The sequence below is a fragment of the Vulpes lagopus genome, chromosome 2 (assembly GCF_018345385.1).
Source record: "Vulpes lagopus strain Blue_001 chromosome 2, ASM1834538v1, whole genome shotgun sequence".
NCBI classification, from domain to species: domain Eukaryota; kingdom Metazoa; phylum Chordata; class Mammalia; order Carnivora; family Canidae; genus Vulpes; species Vulpes lagopus.
This window is the reverse complement of record NC_054825.1, coordinates 125,265,605-125,283,969: the sequence shown is the minus strand read 5'-3', so window position 1 is coordinate 125,283,969 and position 18,365 is coordinate 125,265,605. Positions and strand designations below refer to the sequence as shown.

The following is an 18,365-nucleotide window of genomic DNA, read 5'->3' as shown; positions in this document are numbered from 1 at the left end:
CAAGGACAGCATAAAAATGGCAGAGAGCAGCACTAAGTCATTTGTGTCTAAAGCATGAACTCACCGGATTGTACTGAAATGAACCAAGTAACAAATTAGAAATATGGAGGGTAGACTGGCCTCACCATTTTTATTCCTTCTAACTCCAGGCTCCAGAGAAAGGGAAATGACTAAATCTCTATTTTAATAGCTGCTGTCAAGAGTTTTGCTCTGTAGGGCCTATTTCAGCAGTTCCTGGTGGTAATATATGGCATTTCCCTGATTAACAGCCATTTTATAACTTGTGTAATTGGCCACAAATCAGGGGAATGTCATAATGTAGCAAGAAAACATTCCCATCTCCGTCAGAGCCTTGGCTTGGATTTTTGGAGAAATTATTACTTGAGTAGTTTGTGGGTTTTCATTACTTTAAATAATGTACTACCTGAAGTACAAAAAAAGACATTGAAACTAATGAACATTTTTGTCTCCTAACCCTTTCCACCAGGCCTGTCTTCAGATTTCTATTTTTTCTTGGAAAGAAAAATCTCTGAAAATGGAATTCTTTCCTCATTTTTATAACGGCAGGATTTGGGGGAAATAGAGGCAAGGGAATGAGATGAGGCGACTTACACATTCACCATAGGTGTAAAATTTAAACAGGCACCGAAACAGTACTCAAAATATTTTAGTGCAGTATTTTAAAAAAACTATTTTTTAGTTTAATCCAAAATGGATTAAAAAAGAGCAATGATACACAAAATATTAAACTTTTAAATAAAATCGGATCTGACCCTACACCGGCTTGACCTAACCTCACTCACTCCACCTTAATCCCTACTAGCTCTGGGCAAAGGTATTGGATGGGAAAGAGTGGCCATAAAGTAATGAGATCAACTCAACTTGCCCAAGAGGAAAATAAGTCTTGACTCTAGTTACTCTTCAGGTTAGAATAAGAGTAAGTTCCTGCACAGAATAATGTATACAGGGTTTTTTTTTTTTTTTCACCTATGACACTTAGTCCAAAGCATTTCACTCTCAAAGTACCATCCATACTGAGGACAGCAGTTGTAATGTCCTATCCCTGTCTATTGGAGACCATGGACAATTAGTTTAAAACATGACAAATATAAATGCTTAAAAAACTTTTCTAAGGTTAGGAAAGACCAATATCATTCGTTATTTTCAAAAATATACTTATTTCCTGATTTGAGCTAGTCACTGTGATATTACACACTAGCAATACAAAGTTAAAAACAAGATCTGGTGTCTGTCCTCAAGACGATGGAATCTAAGTACATGGTTGCAGATTGACAAGTCTGTGAAAAAGGGAGGCAGTAAGAAGGGGCCTGGAGTTCAGATGGGGTGTCGAGTTTCCTGGAGAAGATGACATTTGAGCTTAATCTTGAAGGTCTGGTAAAAGGTAATTCTATGAAAAAGAATGAAAGATGGGGAGGCATTCCAAAGAGAAGGATTAACACTCTGAAATATGGAGGTTTGGAAGAGTAGTATGTTTTGGAAGGACCATGAATATTTCAGGAAGGTTGGGGAGATGGATGCAAGCCAGAAAATGGCAAGGAATGAGGCTGCAGAGAGAAACGGGAGATATTTGAATGAAATAATAAATATAACGGCTTACCTGGAGAGCAGCTATATTGAGCAATACATTTTTAATGCAAAACCCATAATGGATTGGAGTAGATATTTTATGGACGTTGATGGTTGAATTAGGAAGAAAATACAAGAAAAATGTCTTTAAAAAGTATGAGAACTTTTCAGGAAATGTGACCACTAACAAATTGAAAATTTCATAGGGACATTTATACTACATCTGCCTAATTCATTCCTTTGTGACTGCCATTTCTGAAGCCAGAACAAGTGGGGTTTGGTACTCTTAAGAACTTGTTATACTTTAATCTAGAAGTCACTATAATTTAATACATGTGAAATGATGCTATATACATTAGGTTTAAAAATTATGAAACATTACCTAATGCAAAATGAGATGTGATGACAAAACATCATAAAACTGCTGAGAGAGTTTACTTGCATTAAATCCAGATCATAAAAACCATCATAAAAATCCTAGTGAAACAATGCCACGATAAAATATCCTACCAATCAGAACTATGATTAACCTGAAAATAATAACAAAGGGAGGTCACACTAACCTTTTACAGCATTTGCTAACTTCTTGGCTTCGTTAAGAATCCCAAAGCTTTTCTGAAGAGAGCCTTTGGCACCTTCCTTTAATGAACCCTGAGGACCTGTTGCCTGTGGACAGAGAAAGGAGTGTCACATATCTAAAACCAGAGAATTATGGAGTTGATGTATCCGGCGGGCAGCTGGCATACAGGGTTTACTTTCAGGAAAGCATTCTGGGCTGTGGATGTAGAATTAGAAATTATCAGCACATACTGGTGATGAAAGTCAAGAGACTGTTTATTGGGAGAGGAGAAGAAGAGCTAGGACAGAACCTGGGACCTGGAAATCTTAACGTTTAAGAGGTAGATACAGAAAGAGGCAGTGGCAGGGAAACTGAGATTCTAGAGGGCACAGAGAAGCCAGGAGAACGTGATACTATGGAAGCCAAGAGATGCAGAAGGTGCTCAAGGCAAGGCCATCACTGGTCAGTATTAAATGCTATGGAACAGTTGAACAAATTGAGAATGGGACAAATCTACTGACTGTATCCCTAAGCACATTTTACTTGAGTTGTGTAACAGGTGGAGGAGCAGTTCCTGTCCCCTTTAAATTAGGAAGATCAATGCTCCTTTTAAAAACACGTCTCCAAGGACTTCAGCAGAACAAACTCTTCTAAATAATAATCTCTGAGCTACAATCATCTCCTAGCAAAGATATATTTGTTGAGGCTTGGATTCAAAAAGATGACACAAAGATAGCAGAATGATATAGGGAAGGGAACATTTAACTTAAAGCACCCACTTTAATAGTGTTTGCTTCTCAGTAATCATCACGTAATACATTTATACCAAGAGATAAATCAAAGGGGATTTTATATGTAAAACTTAAATTGGAAAAGTATTTCAGGTACAAGAAGAGCTAGAGAATGCTAACTACTTCCTGTCGAAGTTATAAAGCTGAATCCAGGTTATTCCAGACATAACACTCCAGAAGATCCCTACAGTGCCTCTGTCACAATTTTTTTTTTTTATCAGTCACATTAATTGAGCATTAAACTGGGAGAGATCACAGAACTTGTGAGTGTTCTGATAAAATTTATTTTCAGGTGTTATGCTAACAGCTCTACTGTTCACAGAACAGATTGATTATAGAACTAAGATCTCTACAAAAGGACATGTGCATCCTACATAAATAAAAAAGGACATTGTGCATCTATAGCGAGCACTTGCAAAAAGAGCTGTCTGACAACCTCAGACAATTATTCCATGGAAAAGGGACAGTTTCTTCAACTGAGGATACAGAAATCCCTAGTCCTACAGTTTTCCTTGGGAACTAGGTACACTAACATCACATGGTGTCATTTATCTAAAAAAAAAGTAAGAGCATCAGTATATTGATGGCACAAATCCAGTGTAACTTACTAAAAAAAAAAAAAAAAAGCCTTAGTTACCTACTCAGGTTCTATATCTGTCCCAGATTTAGGTGCCATTCTTACTCCTCTAGTTATAGGTTTTCTGGATCAAAAGAAGGAAATTACAAAGAAAGAAGGATGCAGATTCTCCAAATAGGCACATGACAACAGCAAAAGTGATAGTTGACAACCTATCTGACAATGAGGAAAGAGAAACTATCCAGTAGAGAAAAGATTTTGAAGCTCAGGAGTCCAAATCAATTTGGAAAGGGTAAAGTAGGTTTCAGTAGATGCCAGTATCACTGTAGTAAAATAACTAATGTTGGTATTGACAATCCTGAATCACCCAGATGATGTGGGTCACTCAGAGTACTAGACGAAACTAGACAAAGACGGGAAAGAAAGAAACAAAGAAACAAAGAAACAAAGAAAAAAGAAAGAAAGAAAAGGCAGGAAGAAAGAAAAATAGCTTTCTCCGCAGCCTTGAGATGTGAATGTCTTTCTATAAGAATATGTCTGGCAAGCATTTAACAACCAAAATTTTAAAGCTAATCTTGGATATGCAAAGTGAGTCATGGGGGTAAAGGAGGGAGAGAAAGTTGATTTGCTGCAAGGAAGAAAATAATGAAATGAAGTGAGAGAAAAGAGGGAGAAGGGTCAGACACCATGGAAAGAGGTGGAAGTCTGAGCTGGGAAAACGAAGCGACTACAGACAGTGGTGACCACTCTTCACATTTTTTTGTCTGCCTTTTTACACATTTCAACAGTTTTAGTGAAGCTTAAAGAAACATATTTAAAATTTACAACTTGGTAAGTTTTGACATATAGGCACCCGTGAAACCATCACGACAATCAAGGTAGGGGGACGATCCATTTCTTTTAAATTTCTCCCTTCCATCCCCCTTGACTTCCTCGCATCTCTATACAAACACTGCTCCTCTTTCCATCACTATTAATTTGCATTTCATAAAATCTTATATAAATGGACTCGTCTAGTTTGCTCTCTTTTTTTGTCTGGCTTTTTTCACTCTGCATAATTATTTCAACATTTGTTCACGTTGTGCGTGTATCAATATGTGATCCTCTTTTAATTAAATGGCTATGCCCCACTCTATTCATTCACCTCTTGATTAAATGTCTTGATGGACACTTGGGTTATCTCCAGCGTTGGCCATTCTAAATCGGGTTGCTAGGAGCATTTGTGTATAAATCTTTATATAGACGTATCTTTCATTTCTCATGGAGTGAATAGATGTAGAGTGACTAGATGATATGTTTAAGTTTTCAAGAAACTACCAACTTGTCTTCCAAATTATTTGTGCTACTTCAAATTCCCACTAGCAGTGTATGAGAGTTCCATTTGCCTACATCCTTGCTGATACTTGATGTAGTCAGTCTTTTTAAATTTAGACATGCTAATAGGTGTGTATATCATTTTGGTTTTAATTTGCATTTTTCTTGTGACAAATAATCTTGAGCACCTTTTCATGTGCTTCTTTTCCATCTGTTTAAATCTTTTGCCCAATTTTTATTGAGTTGTTTGTTGTTACTGAATTTTGAAAGATATTTGTGCATAGCTTGGATACGAATTCTTTATCAGACATGTAATTTGCAAATATATTCCCTTAGCTTGTAGTTTATCTTAATAAATGGTTGGATTTGATTTGTAATAACTTTGTCAAGAATTTTTATATCTATGTTTATGAGGGATACTGATCTATAATTTTTTTTTGGTAATGTCTATGGTTGGTATTGAGTGATACTGGCCTCATAGAATGAGGTGGGACATATTTTGTTCTCTTCAATTCTCTGAAGAATGTATTACTTCTTTAAATGTGAAATCATCTGGGGCTGAATTTGTGTGTGGGATGTGGAGTGTGAGGTGTATGTGTGTTTGTGTGTACATGAAGGTTTTTAAGTACAAATTCAATTCTTTAATGGACATTCAAATTATTTATTTGTGAGTTTTGGTAGTTGGTAATTTTCAAAGAATCTTTCCATTTCATTCAGATTGTTGAATTTCTGATATAAAGTCATTAATAATTTCCCCTTTTTTGACCCTTTACTGTCTGACTTTACTCCTTTTATTCTTTTTGTAATTTTTAAAAATATTTTTTATTTATTCATAGAGACACACAAAGAGAGAGAGAGAGAGAGAGAGAGAGAGAGAGAGAGAGAGGCAGAGACACAGGCAGAGGGAGAAGCAGGCTCCATACAGGAAGCCTGACATGGGACTCAATCCCAGGTCTTCAGGATCATACCCCAGGCTGCAGGCGGTGCTAAACCGCTGCGCCACCCGGGCTGCCCTACTCCTTTTATTCTTGATATTGGATACTGGATATTGATTTTTTTTTTCTGACTCATCTGATTGATTATCAACTTCTTGATCTTCCATTGGACCTTGGCGCCTTTATCCAGCAACATGACCTAGCCATAGCTGAAGTCCATCTGCTGATAGACTTCCGTGCTCCTAATTTCCTGTCTTCCTGCATTTATGAATTGAGGATATCACCTCTCTCTTTTGCTCCCAAGCATCCTGTCTTTCCTATTTTTCAGGAAGCCAATAATTTCTTCCTGAATTTCTAGTCAACCATTCCTTGCTCAGGTAAGGAAAGGAAAGGCAAGGAGGCAGGAGATTTTTCTAAAACAAAGATTTATTTATTTGAGAGAGAGAGTGAGCGAGCATGAGTAGGGGGAGGGGCAGAAGGAGAGGGAGAGAATCCTCAAGCAGACTCCCTGCCGAGTGCAGAGCCCAACAAGGGACTCGATCTCAGGACCCTGAGATCATGACCTGAGCTAACATCAAGAGTTGGACACTCAACTGACTGAGCCATGCAGCTGCTCGAAGGAGGCAGGAAATTTTGGTGTGTGGAGAGCAGAACAAGTATTTCAGTTGCAAAGGACTGTAGAGTTTAGAGTTTAGGGCAATATGAAGAACGAAGGCTATTGGGTAGACTAGAGTCAGTTTCTGGAAAGCTCGAGTGTCAGGCTGAAAACACTGGGCAATAAGGAACATGGAGCCATTGAAAGCTTCTGAACAAGAATGTATGGTCAGAGCCTTAGTCTGGGAAGATGAACCGGGCAGGTGAGTGGCAGGAAAAGGAGACTCCAGTTGGTGATTGTAATAGAAAAGGGAGCTGTCACTCAGGAAAGGGCAGTGGAGAGGAGAGGTCTGGGCCTCAAGGAACGTGGAGGAGTAAGAGGTTTCAATGTTTCAAGAAGCCCTCCAAAATATTCAAGGGCTGACGGCACACGAGTGTCAGTCATAAACAGTGCAGCCCCAACCCGGGTTTGGAAGACAAGCCTTTCATGTGATAACAGAATGAAAAACACTAACATGTAATGGATGAACGGAACTGTTTCAGCTCATTGGAATTTGGAGAGCTCCTTTTCCAACACTGCTTAGTAAGTCACCGAAGCACATCAACAATATCAGGACAGGTGATGAAGCAGCATTTTCCAAGCTAATTATGCTTCATACATATTCATAAGCATTGCATCTGAGTTTCTGAGCTGTGTCTACGGCATATGTGAAATATAAATGAGGTTCTCAGAGTTGCAAGATAGGTTGTTTCTTGCTTTTCAGAAACTGCATTTTTATAAGTAATAAGTTCTTTCTGTGTGTATATGTATATATATAAATTATATAAAAATGTTTATTAAAATATCTCATGCATAGTAAAATATTATATGTAGGCTGCTGTTTTTATTAGTTAATAATCAGTTGCAGAAAATATGAGATCATTAAAGACATTATTAGAGAAGGAAAGATACAGAAAAAAATGAAATGTTAAAGTCTGTGAAGATTTTGCAGAGGGCTTGGGATTTAATTGGTTTTTAATACATGTTAGTGTTCTTATTCCTACTATTGGTTATATAGTCATAGTAACTCTTGTTAAAGTATCATGTCATTGACTAATAGATGAGGGAATTGATTGATTTACAGAACACAAGTTTTTAGCTGTCTCAAGCACCACAGTAAGCTCCAGAGATGGGGACAGTCTGCCTTTCCTACTAGAACTATAGTGGAGGACAAACAAAACAATCCCTTATAAAGAAATAATTACTACCATAACAGAGCATGGAAATATGGCAGTGTTTTGTTGTCAGACGAGGCCCTATTAGAGAAGAAGATGCGAATATGAGACCTGAAGTTAAGCTTAATAGGATGGTATACCTGTCTCCCGGTGATTTATTATTTTTTAAAAAAGCAAATTTAAAAGCTGTTGTTTATATTACCTTCTTTTTTTAAAAAAAGATTTTATTTATTTATTTGATAGAGAGAGAGCCATTTATATTACCTTCTATATTATACTTTTATTACTTTTCTAAGTGTTCCTCAAATAACTACTTTATTAGAGATAGAATTTCTGAATTCATTGAAAGAGTTGGCTCTAAGGACAGATGGAAGAGATTTCTTTTTGCTTTTGTTTTTATTTGTTAGAGAAGTGATTGAAAATTCATCAGCATGGTTTATGACTTATTCCATTCGTCCCTCTTTGTGAAATAATTTATTTTAGAAGTCTTGCATATCTCCAAAGGGGATAATATACAAAGATATTATGTAACTTAAGTGATTTTAAGTTTAAAATTTTTTAAAAATAAAGCAGTGGTTCAGAATGTGCAGGGATATATGTAAAGGCTGGTGATTAGCTGCAATGTGTTTGTATGAAGTGTTAATCAGAAGAAATTTATATTCAGGTTTGTTAGACTGTTGTTAAAAATCAGGGAGAAATTTCTTACTAGAGTAAAATAAATTCTCAGAAGAAATGGTGGAATCTAATCCTATATACATTGTAAAAGATGCAATTTTTGAGAACATTGAAAAAATGTGCATGTGATATTAATTAGATAATGATAATATATCAAGCTACAAAGCAGTTATGTAAAAGTTACCCATTTGCAAAAAAGCTGTTTTCATAGGAAAAGGTATGTGCACATCAACAACATTATAAAAGTGATCATTTGTGTTCAGTGGGTTTATGAAAATTGCATATTGTTTCCCTTGCTTGTCTGTGTTTTCTACTTTTCTATAACAGATATGAACTGCTTTTGTAACAATTAAAAGAGATCATAGGCAATTTTGAAATAAGGAAATCACTATACATTGGTTTTAAAGGTGTTTTAATAGGACTATATTTTTAAAAATACTACAGAATATGAAAATGAAAGCATAAATAAAAAGTGAGAAACAAACAATCCAGGAAGATGGCCTTGGTCGTAAATCTGTTGAAAGGCTATAGATCCGGGCCCTAAACACTATGCTCTAAGATAGGAGAGGTCTTAGAGGAGTCTCCGTGGAAGACTGGAAGCCAGTGAGTGGAGACAGGAGACTTGGATAAGATAGGAATCCTCAAAATTGCAAGTTTAGAATTTGTGACTGTGAACTTTCAGCTTGTTGAGAACACTGAGAAGGACAATCAAGAAGGGATTTAAAAATATATAACTAAATGAGAATAGATTTTCACTAATTACAGCATGGCAGCCCCTGTTCCAGCACCTATGGGTGCCTCTAGCTCACTACAATGAGGCAGGAACTGAACAATCGGATGGGGACTAGAATGGGCAGGTATATGAGAAATCCTGATTTATTCATGGAGCTGGATGGAGAACACTCCCAGAGGCCATGATATATATATATTTTTTCCAGTTAACGTCCCAAGTCCAACGCAGCATGGGTGTCACCTACTGATGCCTGAACTTGGTAGAATTCCTAAATAGTGAGTCTGAGAGCACAGCTGCCTTTAATGAAATCGGCTCTTGCCTATGCCGCATTATAGCATCACCGCAAAAAGTTGCCATGTTGCTGAGTGATGACACAAACTTATGCCCTGAATCTTTAAATATGTTAATGCTGGATCATAAAATGGAAGTTTGCTTCTTTGTTTCCAATAGATTTTTAAGTATTATTGACTCCAGTGAACATATCATACACAGAGAAAATCACTAAAACCAGGGTGGCTTGGTGAACACTATTTTTACACATAGAGTCAATATTTTTTCTACGTGACTTAAGAGTCTCACTTTTTTCTTTCTTTCTTTTTTTTTTTTTGGTCCCTGACTTTTTCTATTTGCTATTGTGTGAATTGCTCAGTTGTTAGATAAGTTGCTGAACTGCTGATGGAGAAAAAATGCTCACCAATCTTATTGGCAGATTCAACTGGCAATATCAATTATGGGTTTATGTTATTTTCCCATTAATACTACATGGGTGTAAAATTTAAATTCCAATGATTGTAGATATTAATGAGAAGTCAAAACTGCCGTTTGGATGACTTTTAAGCAGTGGTTGACAGAATAAAATACGAGGCATATGTGATTTAAAGTGTACAACTTGACCAACAGCATATTTTCTTGATCCTTTTGAATGCAATATGTACTCTGCTAATATTTGCACAGTCCTTTTTGTAGGAAATAAAAACTGAACAATGACCTTGCAAGTGTTCTTTATGTATTTTGGTTCATCCAATTACACAGAGCAAATACTAAATAAGACAGACTGAAGAGAAGATATGCCATATTTCTAAACAAACACTCATTAGAAATGCCTTAATGTTTAATCATACTACTGCAAGATTCACCATGTTTACCCTTATGATTTATACACCAATAGCAATGATGTCAAAGAATCTTGCTATTATAAGGACTCGAAAACTAATAAATAAGAAGAAATTTTTAGGAATAATATTATTAAAGGAACAAATAATAATAGGAAATAAAGGAAAACTTATAATAAAGGAAAAGAATAAATTATCTGGGTAAAAAAATGTATTATTTTTATTAGTATGACAAATGAAAACACATGATTATTATGGGTTTGCGGACAGGTTAGAATTCTAATGATCTCTGATTACCCTGTGTGTTGTGTTTTGTAATTCTGTTTACACATTTAGTACATTAAACATATCATCAAAATTTTAAAAAAATTTAAAGAGAAAATTTTATTTTTATTTTTATTTTATTTTATTTTTTTAAAAAGAGAAAAATTTAAATGTGAACATGCTTAATACGTCGTACTTACCGATAAGTAGCTCCTGAGCACCTCTGGTAAGTACTGTAACCAGGCCAATGAAGACTAAGAAATGATCTTACATAGTTGTAGATTGAATGCTAAATCAGATAAAAAGATTTGGGCTCTAGGAACTATATTTACCATAAGAATCAAGTGAAGTGAGAGGTCAGATCACACAATTCACTCAGTTTGAAGGTAGACCTTCTAATTCCCAAATACTATCCTGCTGTCTTCTTTTCCCAGCTTGATTTAGAAATTCCAGCACAACACTAGACCTTGATTCTGACCAATTAAAAAAATTCCCACATGACATCTATATTCAAACAGGTATTTAGACATTGTCTCTATATAGGGGAAGTGATTATATTCTTCCTTTGAAATTGTCTTCTCTCTTCAACTTTCCTATATCTTGTGACAATATAAATATCTAGTCAATTCTGGAATTCCGACGCACCCTGGCCATTCTAGATTCCTGCCATTAGCATTTGGGGACAGGAGGTGGTAATTTACATTTAGTGAGCAGCTACCGTGTATCAGGTGTTAGCTATATGGAAATCATGGAATACTGTGTGAGAAATAGTGAAAAAGTCAAATACTCAGGGGGTCAGTTGTGGTGATCCAGGTTTCTGCCCATGAGGGGTCTATTATAAGCTTACATTTTTTAATTCTGGAGACATTGTTTTCTGGAAAAAGCAAGTAGGAAGAACACAAAACATCACAGTCCCCAAGCTGTGAAATAGCATGGTAGCCCATTGTGCCCCGCAGATAGCCTGCAAGAAAGTGGGCATCTGCCAAAGCCCGGGGGTCCTGGCACGGTGCAGCCCGCATCTGACCCAAGGGTTTGTGCCAAAGGCCATCGCAACTGGCCAGCCAACTGCTCACCACGCTGTGTGCCCTGGTGCATCTCACTCTGTGGAGATGCTTTTTGACTCATCCAGCCACCACACGGGGTAGTGGAGACCCTCGAATGTGCCCTTCCCATGAGGAAGTAAAATATAGGAAGAAAGCAAAAGATGCCTCAGAAATACAGATTACTTAAAATCTGAATTTTCGCTAAATTCTACCCCTGAAACTAAGACTACACTCTATGTGAACTACCTTGAATTTAAATAAAATTTTAAAAAAGAGAAGTTTTTTTTTTTTTAAATCCAAAGTTTGAGGAAAAGACACTGTTTTCAGGAAACAGTACCAAGAGACTAGATAAAGTGGGATAAGCGTGCAGGGGAGATGGTGGGAATTAAAAGTATGGTGGTGTAAGGAAAAGGGTCTGACTTCAGCAGAGGACTCTTCACTTCGGCAGGACAGACACCTTCCGTCACCACATCAACATGGGTCTTTAGGCCTGTACACCCCCTCAATCTGCTGCAGCCCCTGTACCCTCACCTTGCTCAGTAGGGCCAGGAAGGAGGCATGCACCGTCTGCAGGTGGCCAGGCCTCAGGAACAACAGGTGAGATAGAGGATGAGTGAGTCAGGAGAACAGAAACAGAAAATGCCCTGCAAGAAAATGCCCTCCTTTTATGGAGCAGAGCGCTCTTTCCCCTTCCCTGCTGCCCGGAGCACTGGCCACAGACCCCGAGTGCCCCACGCCTGCCCCGCTGGGAACAACTGAGGGGGGCTTCAAAGGAAGAGCTCCCAGTCACAGCAGCAGCCGTAGCCGGATACAAATGTTATGGAAATGACATTGTGGAAGTTAAGGGGTAGAAATTGGGAGGAGGAAGGTGAGAAAGAGAACCACAGGCAGGATGAAGGCACAAAAGTCTGCATCTCACGGAGTGGGGAGTGCATCACTGACGGGACAGGAGATGAAGCTCCAAGCACGATCACTCATGTTTAAAAAAGACAACAGTGAAGGATCGAAGCATGGTAACCCACCTACATGGGGAAATGGGCGAGAGGGAGAGTGACAGGATACGATTAAGGGAACTCCGTGTCATGCGTCACAGCAGTAATGAAACAGACGACACCCTGCAGTCGTCGATCGCCCGATAGCATGATAGTGGGGTTACCAAGACAGAGAAGGAAAAGAGATCGTTGTAAGGTTTGGCGATGAGTGGCCCAGGGGGTGTGAGTTTCCAGGTGAGACAAGCTAGGTCAGGGGATTGTCGCTAGAAATTTCCCACTTCTCTTTTCAATTGAAAAGGAAATAAAATATACGTGCATCATGAATCTTTAAATGAATGAATGAATGAATGAATGAATGAATAAATAAATAAATAAATAAATAATAAATAAATAAATATAAATGTAGGGCCTCTTGTTGTGAAGGATGAGGGTTGCTCTTTCATTTCCAGGAGGCTTTCAGAACCACTTTATATTTTTTCAGGGCAGAGTTTCCTGCAGAACAGATTCTCAATTTCCTCTTACTTTCATTTTAGTTAAAACACTTAACTAGGAAATAATTTAAGTATATCAATAAGAACAGAAGTTAATATAGATACCTGTGTCCCCATCATCCGTATTTGACTAACTTTTTACTACATTTGTCTAGATCTTTAAAAAAAAAACACTTGGATTTGCTTTGATAATATTTTATTTAAAGTTTTAGATCTCTATTTATGACTGACCTATAGTTTTTCTTTTTTGATCCTGTCTTTTTTTTTTAAAGATTTTATTTATTTATTCATGAGAGAGAGAGACACAGGCAGAGGGAGAAGCAGGCTCCATGCAGGGAGCCCGACATGGGACTCGATCCTAGGTCTCCAGGACTTTTTTGATCCTGTCTTATACAGCGCTCTGGCATCAAGGTTATACCAGATTCATAAAATAAGCCAGGGAATATTTCTTTTTCTCCTCTTTAAGATGTTTTGGATATCAAGTCCTTGAAATTCTGGTAGATGTTATTATTTTGTAATGTGTAGACTATTCACTACCGACTCCACTCATTTACTGGCTAGACTTCTACTCAGGTTTATTTTTCTTTATGAGTAAATTCAGATTTATTGTCCACTTCATCAAGCACTCACATTTATTTGAAGAAAGTTGCTCATGTACTCACATAGATCGATATTTATGAAACCTACATTATCTCTATAGTTAAGTTCCCTTTCATCCCTAATCCCATCCGTATGTGTCAGCTCTGCTTACATAGTCTTATTTTGCCTGTTTATTGTAAAAATCAGCTTCCTAATATTTTTTCTAGGTCATTAATTTCTGCTTTTATTTGTATTCCTTCCTTTAAACATTATTTTTAACTTCTGGAGCAGAAACTTTAGATAATTAGGTTCAGTTCCCAGTTTTTCCTAATAACTGCACTTCAAATTTTACTTGCCATTTTGGTGCCACTTTATATGATATGTACAAGTTTTTTTTCCATTTTGTTATTCAATATTTTGTGGTTGTAATTTCGAATTATATTCTCCTTTGACCTATGAATTTCTTCAAAGTGTGATTTTTTTTTTAATTTCAAACATTTTGGGGGGACACTGTTTGCATAGTTTTTATTTAAATTTTATTGCACTGTGATCAGAGCATACAATGTAGATGGTATTGGAGCCCTGGGATTTACTTATATTTGCTTTTTGATCTAGTTCATGGTTAATCTCTCTCATTCTCTCTCTCTTTTTTTAAGTTTCTCAAGTGCTTTATCTAATGGGGCATATAGAATTAACTATTGATACAGAGTTCTAAAGACCATGAAACCAAGCTTGTTTATTGTACTTTTCAAATCTGCATCCTTACATCTCTCTGCTTGACCTGTCAACTTTTGAGACAAATGATAAAGTCTCCCTTTATTATTATCATAGATGAGTTGACTTCCTCATTCCAACATTTGCCTTTATTCATTCTTTGGCTTTGTAGTTGTTACGACTTTGTGGGTTCAAAATTTTGTAGTCTTCCTGCTAACTTGATCCTTTTGTCATATTGTGATGCTTTTCTTTATCTCTCATATCTCTCTTTTTTAAAAAATATAAAGCCTACTTTGATTATTAGTGTTGGTACACCAGCTTTCTTCTGGTTAGCGTTACGCTGGTGAACCTTTGGTATGCCTTCTTTCTCAGTCCTGTGCTCTTACAGTTAGTGGTATTTTGTGTACACCCTGCACTGATGGCTGCATTTGTTAAACATTTTCAAACCGATGTAAATATTATTGTCATTTAACTAGTGATTATAATCTGTTTGCATTTATGGTGAAGACAACTTGAAACTCAGACTGTTACTGCTCATCAAAAATTCTACGTGCCTGTTTTTCCCAGCCTCTCCTAGAGTTAGATGGAGATATGTGATGATTCCTGACCAATAGACCAGACGGGGTCCGGGCTAAGGCAGGGAAGGGTGGGCATGTCTCTCCTGTCTTTCTCTTGCCTTGCCAGGGCAACCTCGGAGACTACACGGTGTGGCGCAGCTACAAGGTGGAGTAGGGTTGTCTGACACACATGGGGTACGACATGAGACATAAATTTGGACTGTGGTAAGCAACTGATTTTTTAGGGGTTATTTCTTGAGGTAGCTAGTAATGATTACTCTGCTACCTAAAATAAAAAATACTCTGTATTTTGACTTGATTCTATAACATTTTGGGTTTTATATTTACCATATACTTTTTTGCTTCCATTTTTCTATTTTTTGCCTTTCAAAAAATTGATCAAAAATTCCACTCTCCACATTTTTTTTCTCTTCACTTATTTGGAAAGTATAGCTGTTTGTTATGGTTAAATTTATGTGTCAGTCTGGCTAGGCTATGGTAGCCAGATTTTTTTTATTTATTTATTTATTTATTTATTTATTTAATTTATTTTTATTTTTATTTTTTTGAGGTTTTAGTCAGAGTCTATACCTTGCTGGGAACGTGTCTCTTCAATGTAATTCCCGTTTAAATCAGCAGACTTTGAGTAAGTCATAGAACTCTCCACAAGGTTGGGGAACCTCAGCTAAGCAGTTGATGACCTTAGCAGAAAAGACTGAGCTCCTCCCAAAAAGAAAGAATTCCGTCTCCAGACTGTCTCTGAACTTGAGGCTGTATCAACTCTTGCTTGGTTCTCCATCCTGCTGGCTTGTCCTGCCCAATTCAGACTTGACAGGCCCACAGGGGTGTGAATCAATTCTTTAAACCAAATTTCAGAAAATCTCTGTACACATCCATCCATCCATCCATCCATCCATCCTATCAGTTATTTCTCTGCTGGAGCATGCTGGCTCACGTTGCTATTTTTATTCTTCTATAATTATCCTCAATGTTTAATATATATACTTAACAAAGTTTAAATCTAAACAGTTTTTTACTCTTTTCCCAGAATTTTAAGGACTTTAAAAATTTCTACCTCTGACTATCTGCACATATTCAAGTGGCTGTTCTCTTATTCTTTTTGTTCTACTTTTTAAAACAATTCTATACATTTAGTAATTATTTTCACTAGGATTTTCACAATGCTTAGATTGTATACATTTACTATTTTTCTGTTCACATTGTGTCTTTAATCTCCAGTTTCTGGATTCTGTTGACTTTCCTTTAGAAGTGCATTTTATGGTAGCTCAGTGAGAGTCTGATTGGTAGACCCTGGGTTCTTCTCTGAAGATGCCATTATTTTGTCCTCACCTCTGCATGAGGCATAACAGGACATGGAACCCTGAGTTGGCAGGAATATTATATAATTAAATAATATACCATGAGGATATTAGTACATTGTCTTTCTACTTCTATTGTGACTTCAATGGGAAGGATGTTAACTGGCAAATCTTATTCCTTTGTAGATAATCTGCATTTTCTCTCTAGATTTTTTCTAAAGATTCATTTATTTATTCATGAGAGACACACAGAGAGAGAGACTGAGGCAGAGACACAGGCAGAGGGAGAAGCAGGCTCCTTGCAGGGAGCCCGACGTGGGACTCGATCCCGGGACCCCAGTGTCACGCCCTGAGCCGAAGGCAGTCACTCAACTGCTGAGCCACCCAGGCGTCTCTCTCTCTCTCTCTCTCTCTCTCTCTCTCTAGATTATTTTAAGATTTAGTTTTCTTTTTCACTTTGGCTTCTGTCAGTTTAACAGTGATCCTTCCAGGTGTGGACTTGTTTTTATTTATCATGATGGTTTTCCTTAATTTGAGAAATAGTATCTTTCACCAGTACTTGAAAATTTTCAGTATCTCTTTGACCATTACTGCTCCTCATTTTCACTCTTTCAGTTTCTGGAGCTCGTCATGGACTCACATTTTTACCATCTGCATTCCTTGCCTCCTAAACTCCTTTTATATTTTATATTTATATTCCTTGCCTCTGTGTTTGTTACATTCTGGACAATGTCTTCAACTCTTTCTTTCTAATTAATTCTCTTTTCATCTGTTACTACTATACTGTTTGGCCCTCCCATTCAGTTTTTAATTTTAGTTACTATATTTTTCAGTTTTAGAAATTATGTTTGCTTCTTTTACAAATTTTCAGTCTTTAGTTCCTTTTCCATTACTCTTTTCTATTCATTCTTTTAACATTTTAACAACTAAACAATTTTATATTCCCTTTCAGATTTTTCAATACTCTCAGAATCATGTCAGACACCTTGCCTGCTTATCCTCATTCCTACTTGGTTATTTACAGTATATCTGAGCAGATATTCTATAAGATAGTGTATCTTTCTACACGCTCTAGAGGTTTCAGTAGCCAAGCCTAGTACACCTGCCATTAATTTCTCAGCTTGTAAAGCCTTTTATCATATGAAAGGTATAAATTTGGACATCAGTCCATAGGCTTGTGATTTTAGCATCTTATGAGACACATTTTTCACAACTGGGGGCATGAAAAGAAACAAGGATTCTAGGAATGTTCCTGAGCTGGAAGACATGAGTGTTCGATAATGGACAATTGCTCCAGAGTCTCATGTTTTTGCATGCCTTCAATCAGAGACTCCTCCTCTTGTAGGTTCAAGGTGATGTCTGTGATGTCTTCTCTCCCTGCCTTGTCTTTATAATCCCAGCCCCTAGACATTATGATGCATAATTATGTGCCAAATTCACTGAGCCACCAAAGTTCCAGCTCTAGAGTGTGCCACTCTGTTTTACCTGCCCTCTGTATTTTTAGATCTCCTTTTGTTTCTTCTTTCTAAAGTGAAGTATGGATTAAATTGGGGGAGTTATAATTTATTTAACATTTCTATGAATTTCTAACATCAAGATGGATCTGAATTAACTCAGGCTGTATGTTGTCAGAAATCTCTGGCTTTCTTTTCAGGTGTCCTTGCTTCCTATCAGAGTTTTTCTCCCCACTCATCTGCCACATAGGAGTAAATTTACAAAACTCTAGTTTGTTCCTTAGACTCTTGATCCTAAAGCAAGAGAAAACTCCTTTTGAGGTTTCTATGGATTTCTACTCTCCTGTTAAGGAATAAACACTAGAAGATCCCTTACAACAGCGGTTCATGTATTTATTAGAATCAAGGCTTTAAACTTACTTTTTAGGTATATTTCTTCCTATAAAATATATTTATTTTTAGACTTTCCTTTCATCGCTGTAGTTTATCTAAATCCTATATCTTGCTTATACAGCACTGTTCTTTACAACCTCCCTATTCTGGTTTCTATGAAAAAAAAATACATTACTTACAAATTGCTTTCATTTTCTTCTGTATTTTATATTACTTTTTCTAGAAATGGCTGGAAAAGACCACGCTAAAGACTTTTAGAATGATGGCTCCCTCAAATGATGGGTAATTGTAGCAAGTAACAGAACTTGAATTTTGAGAATAAAGAGAAAGAACACAGTGTACTGGAGTTGAAGCCCAGCACAAATTTTTCTATTTCTAATGCTCATTCCAGTGAAGATCAGACTGAAGACTGACACTAATTGAGAAAGGGGACCTGGGCTAGACAGTATGAATGGATATTGTTGGTG

The 18,365-nt window shown here is 36.9% G+C and overlaps 1 protein-coding gene across 3 annotated transcripts in view; it reads right to left on the bottom strand.

Moving 5' to 3' along the window:
* The window catches only part of LAMA2 (laminin subunit alpha 2), a 580,308-nt gene that overhangs the window by 90,312 nt on the left and 471,631 nt on the right, over window positions 1-18,365 (bottom strand). For all 3 annotated transcript variants that reach the window (XM_041737419.1, XM_041737425.1, XM_041737408.1), the window contains one exon: window positions 2,151-2,253. In XM_041737419.1, the coding sequence (XP_041593353.1) occupies window positions 2,151-2,253 (103 nt within the window). The remainder of the gene's footprint in view (window positions 1-2,150; window positions 2,254-18,365) is intronic.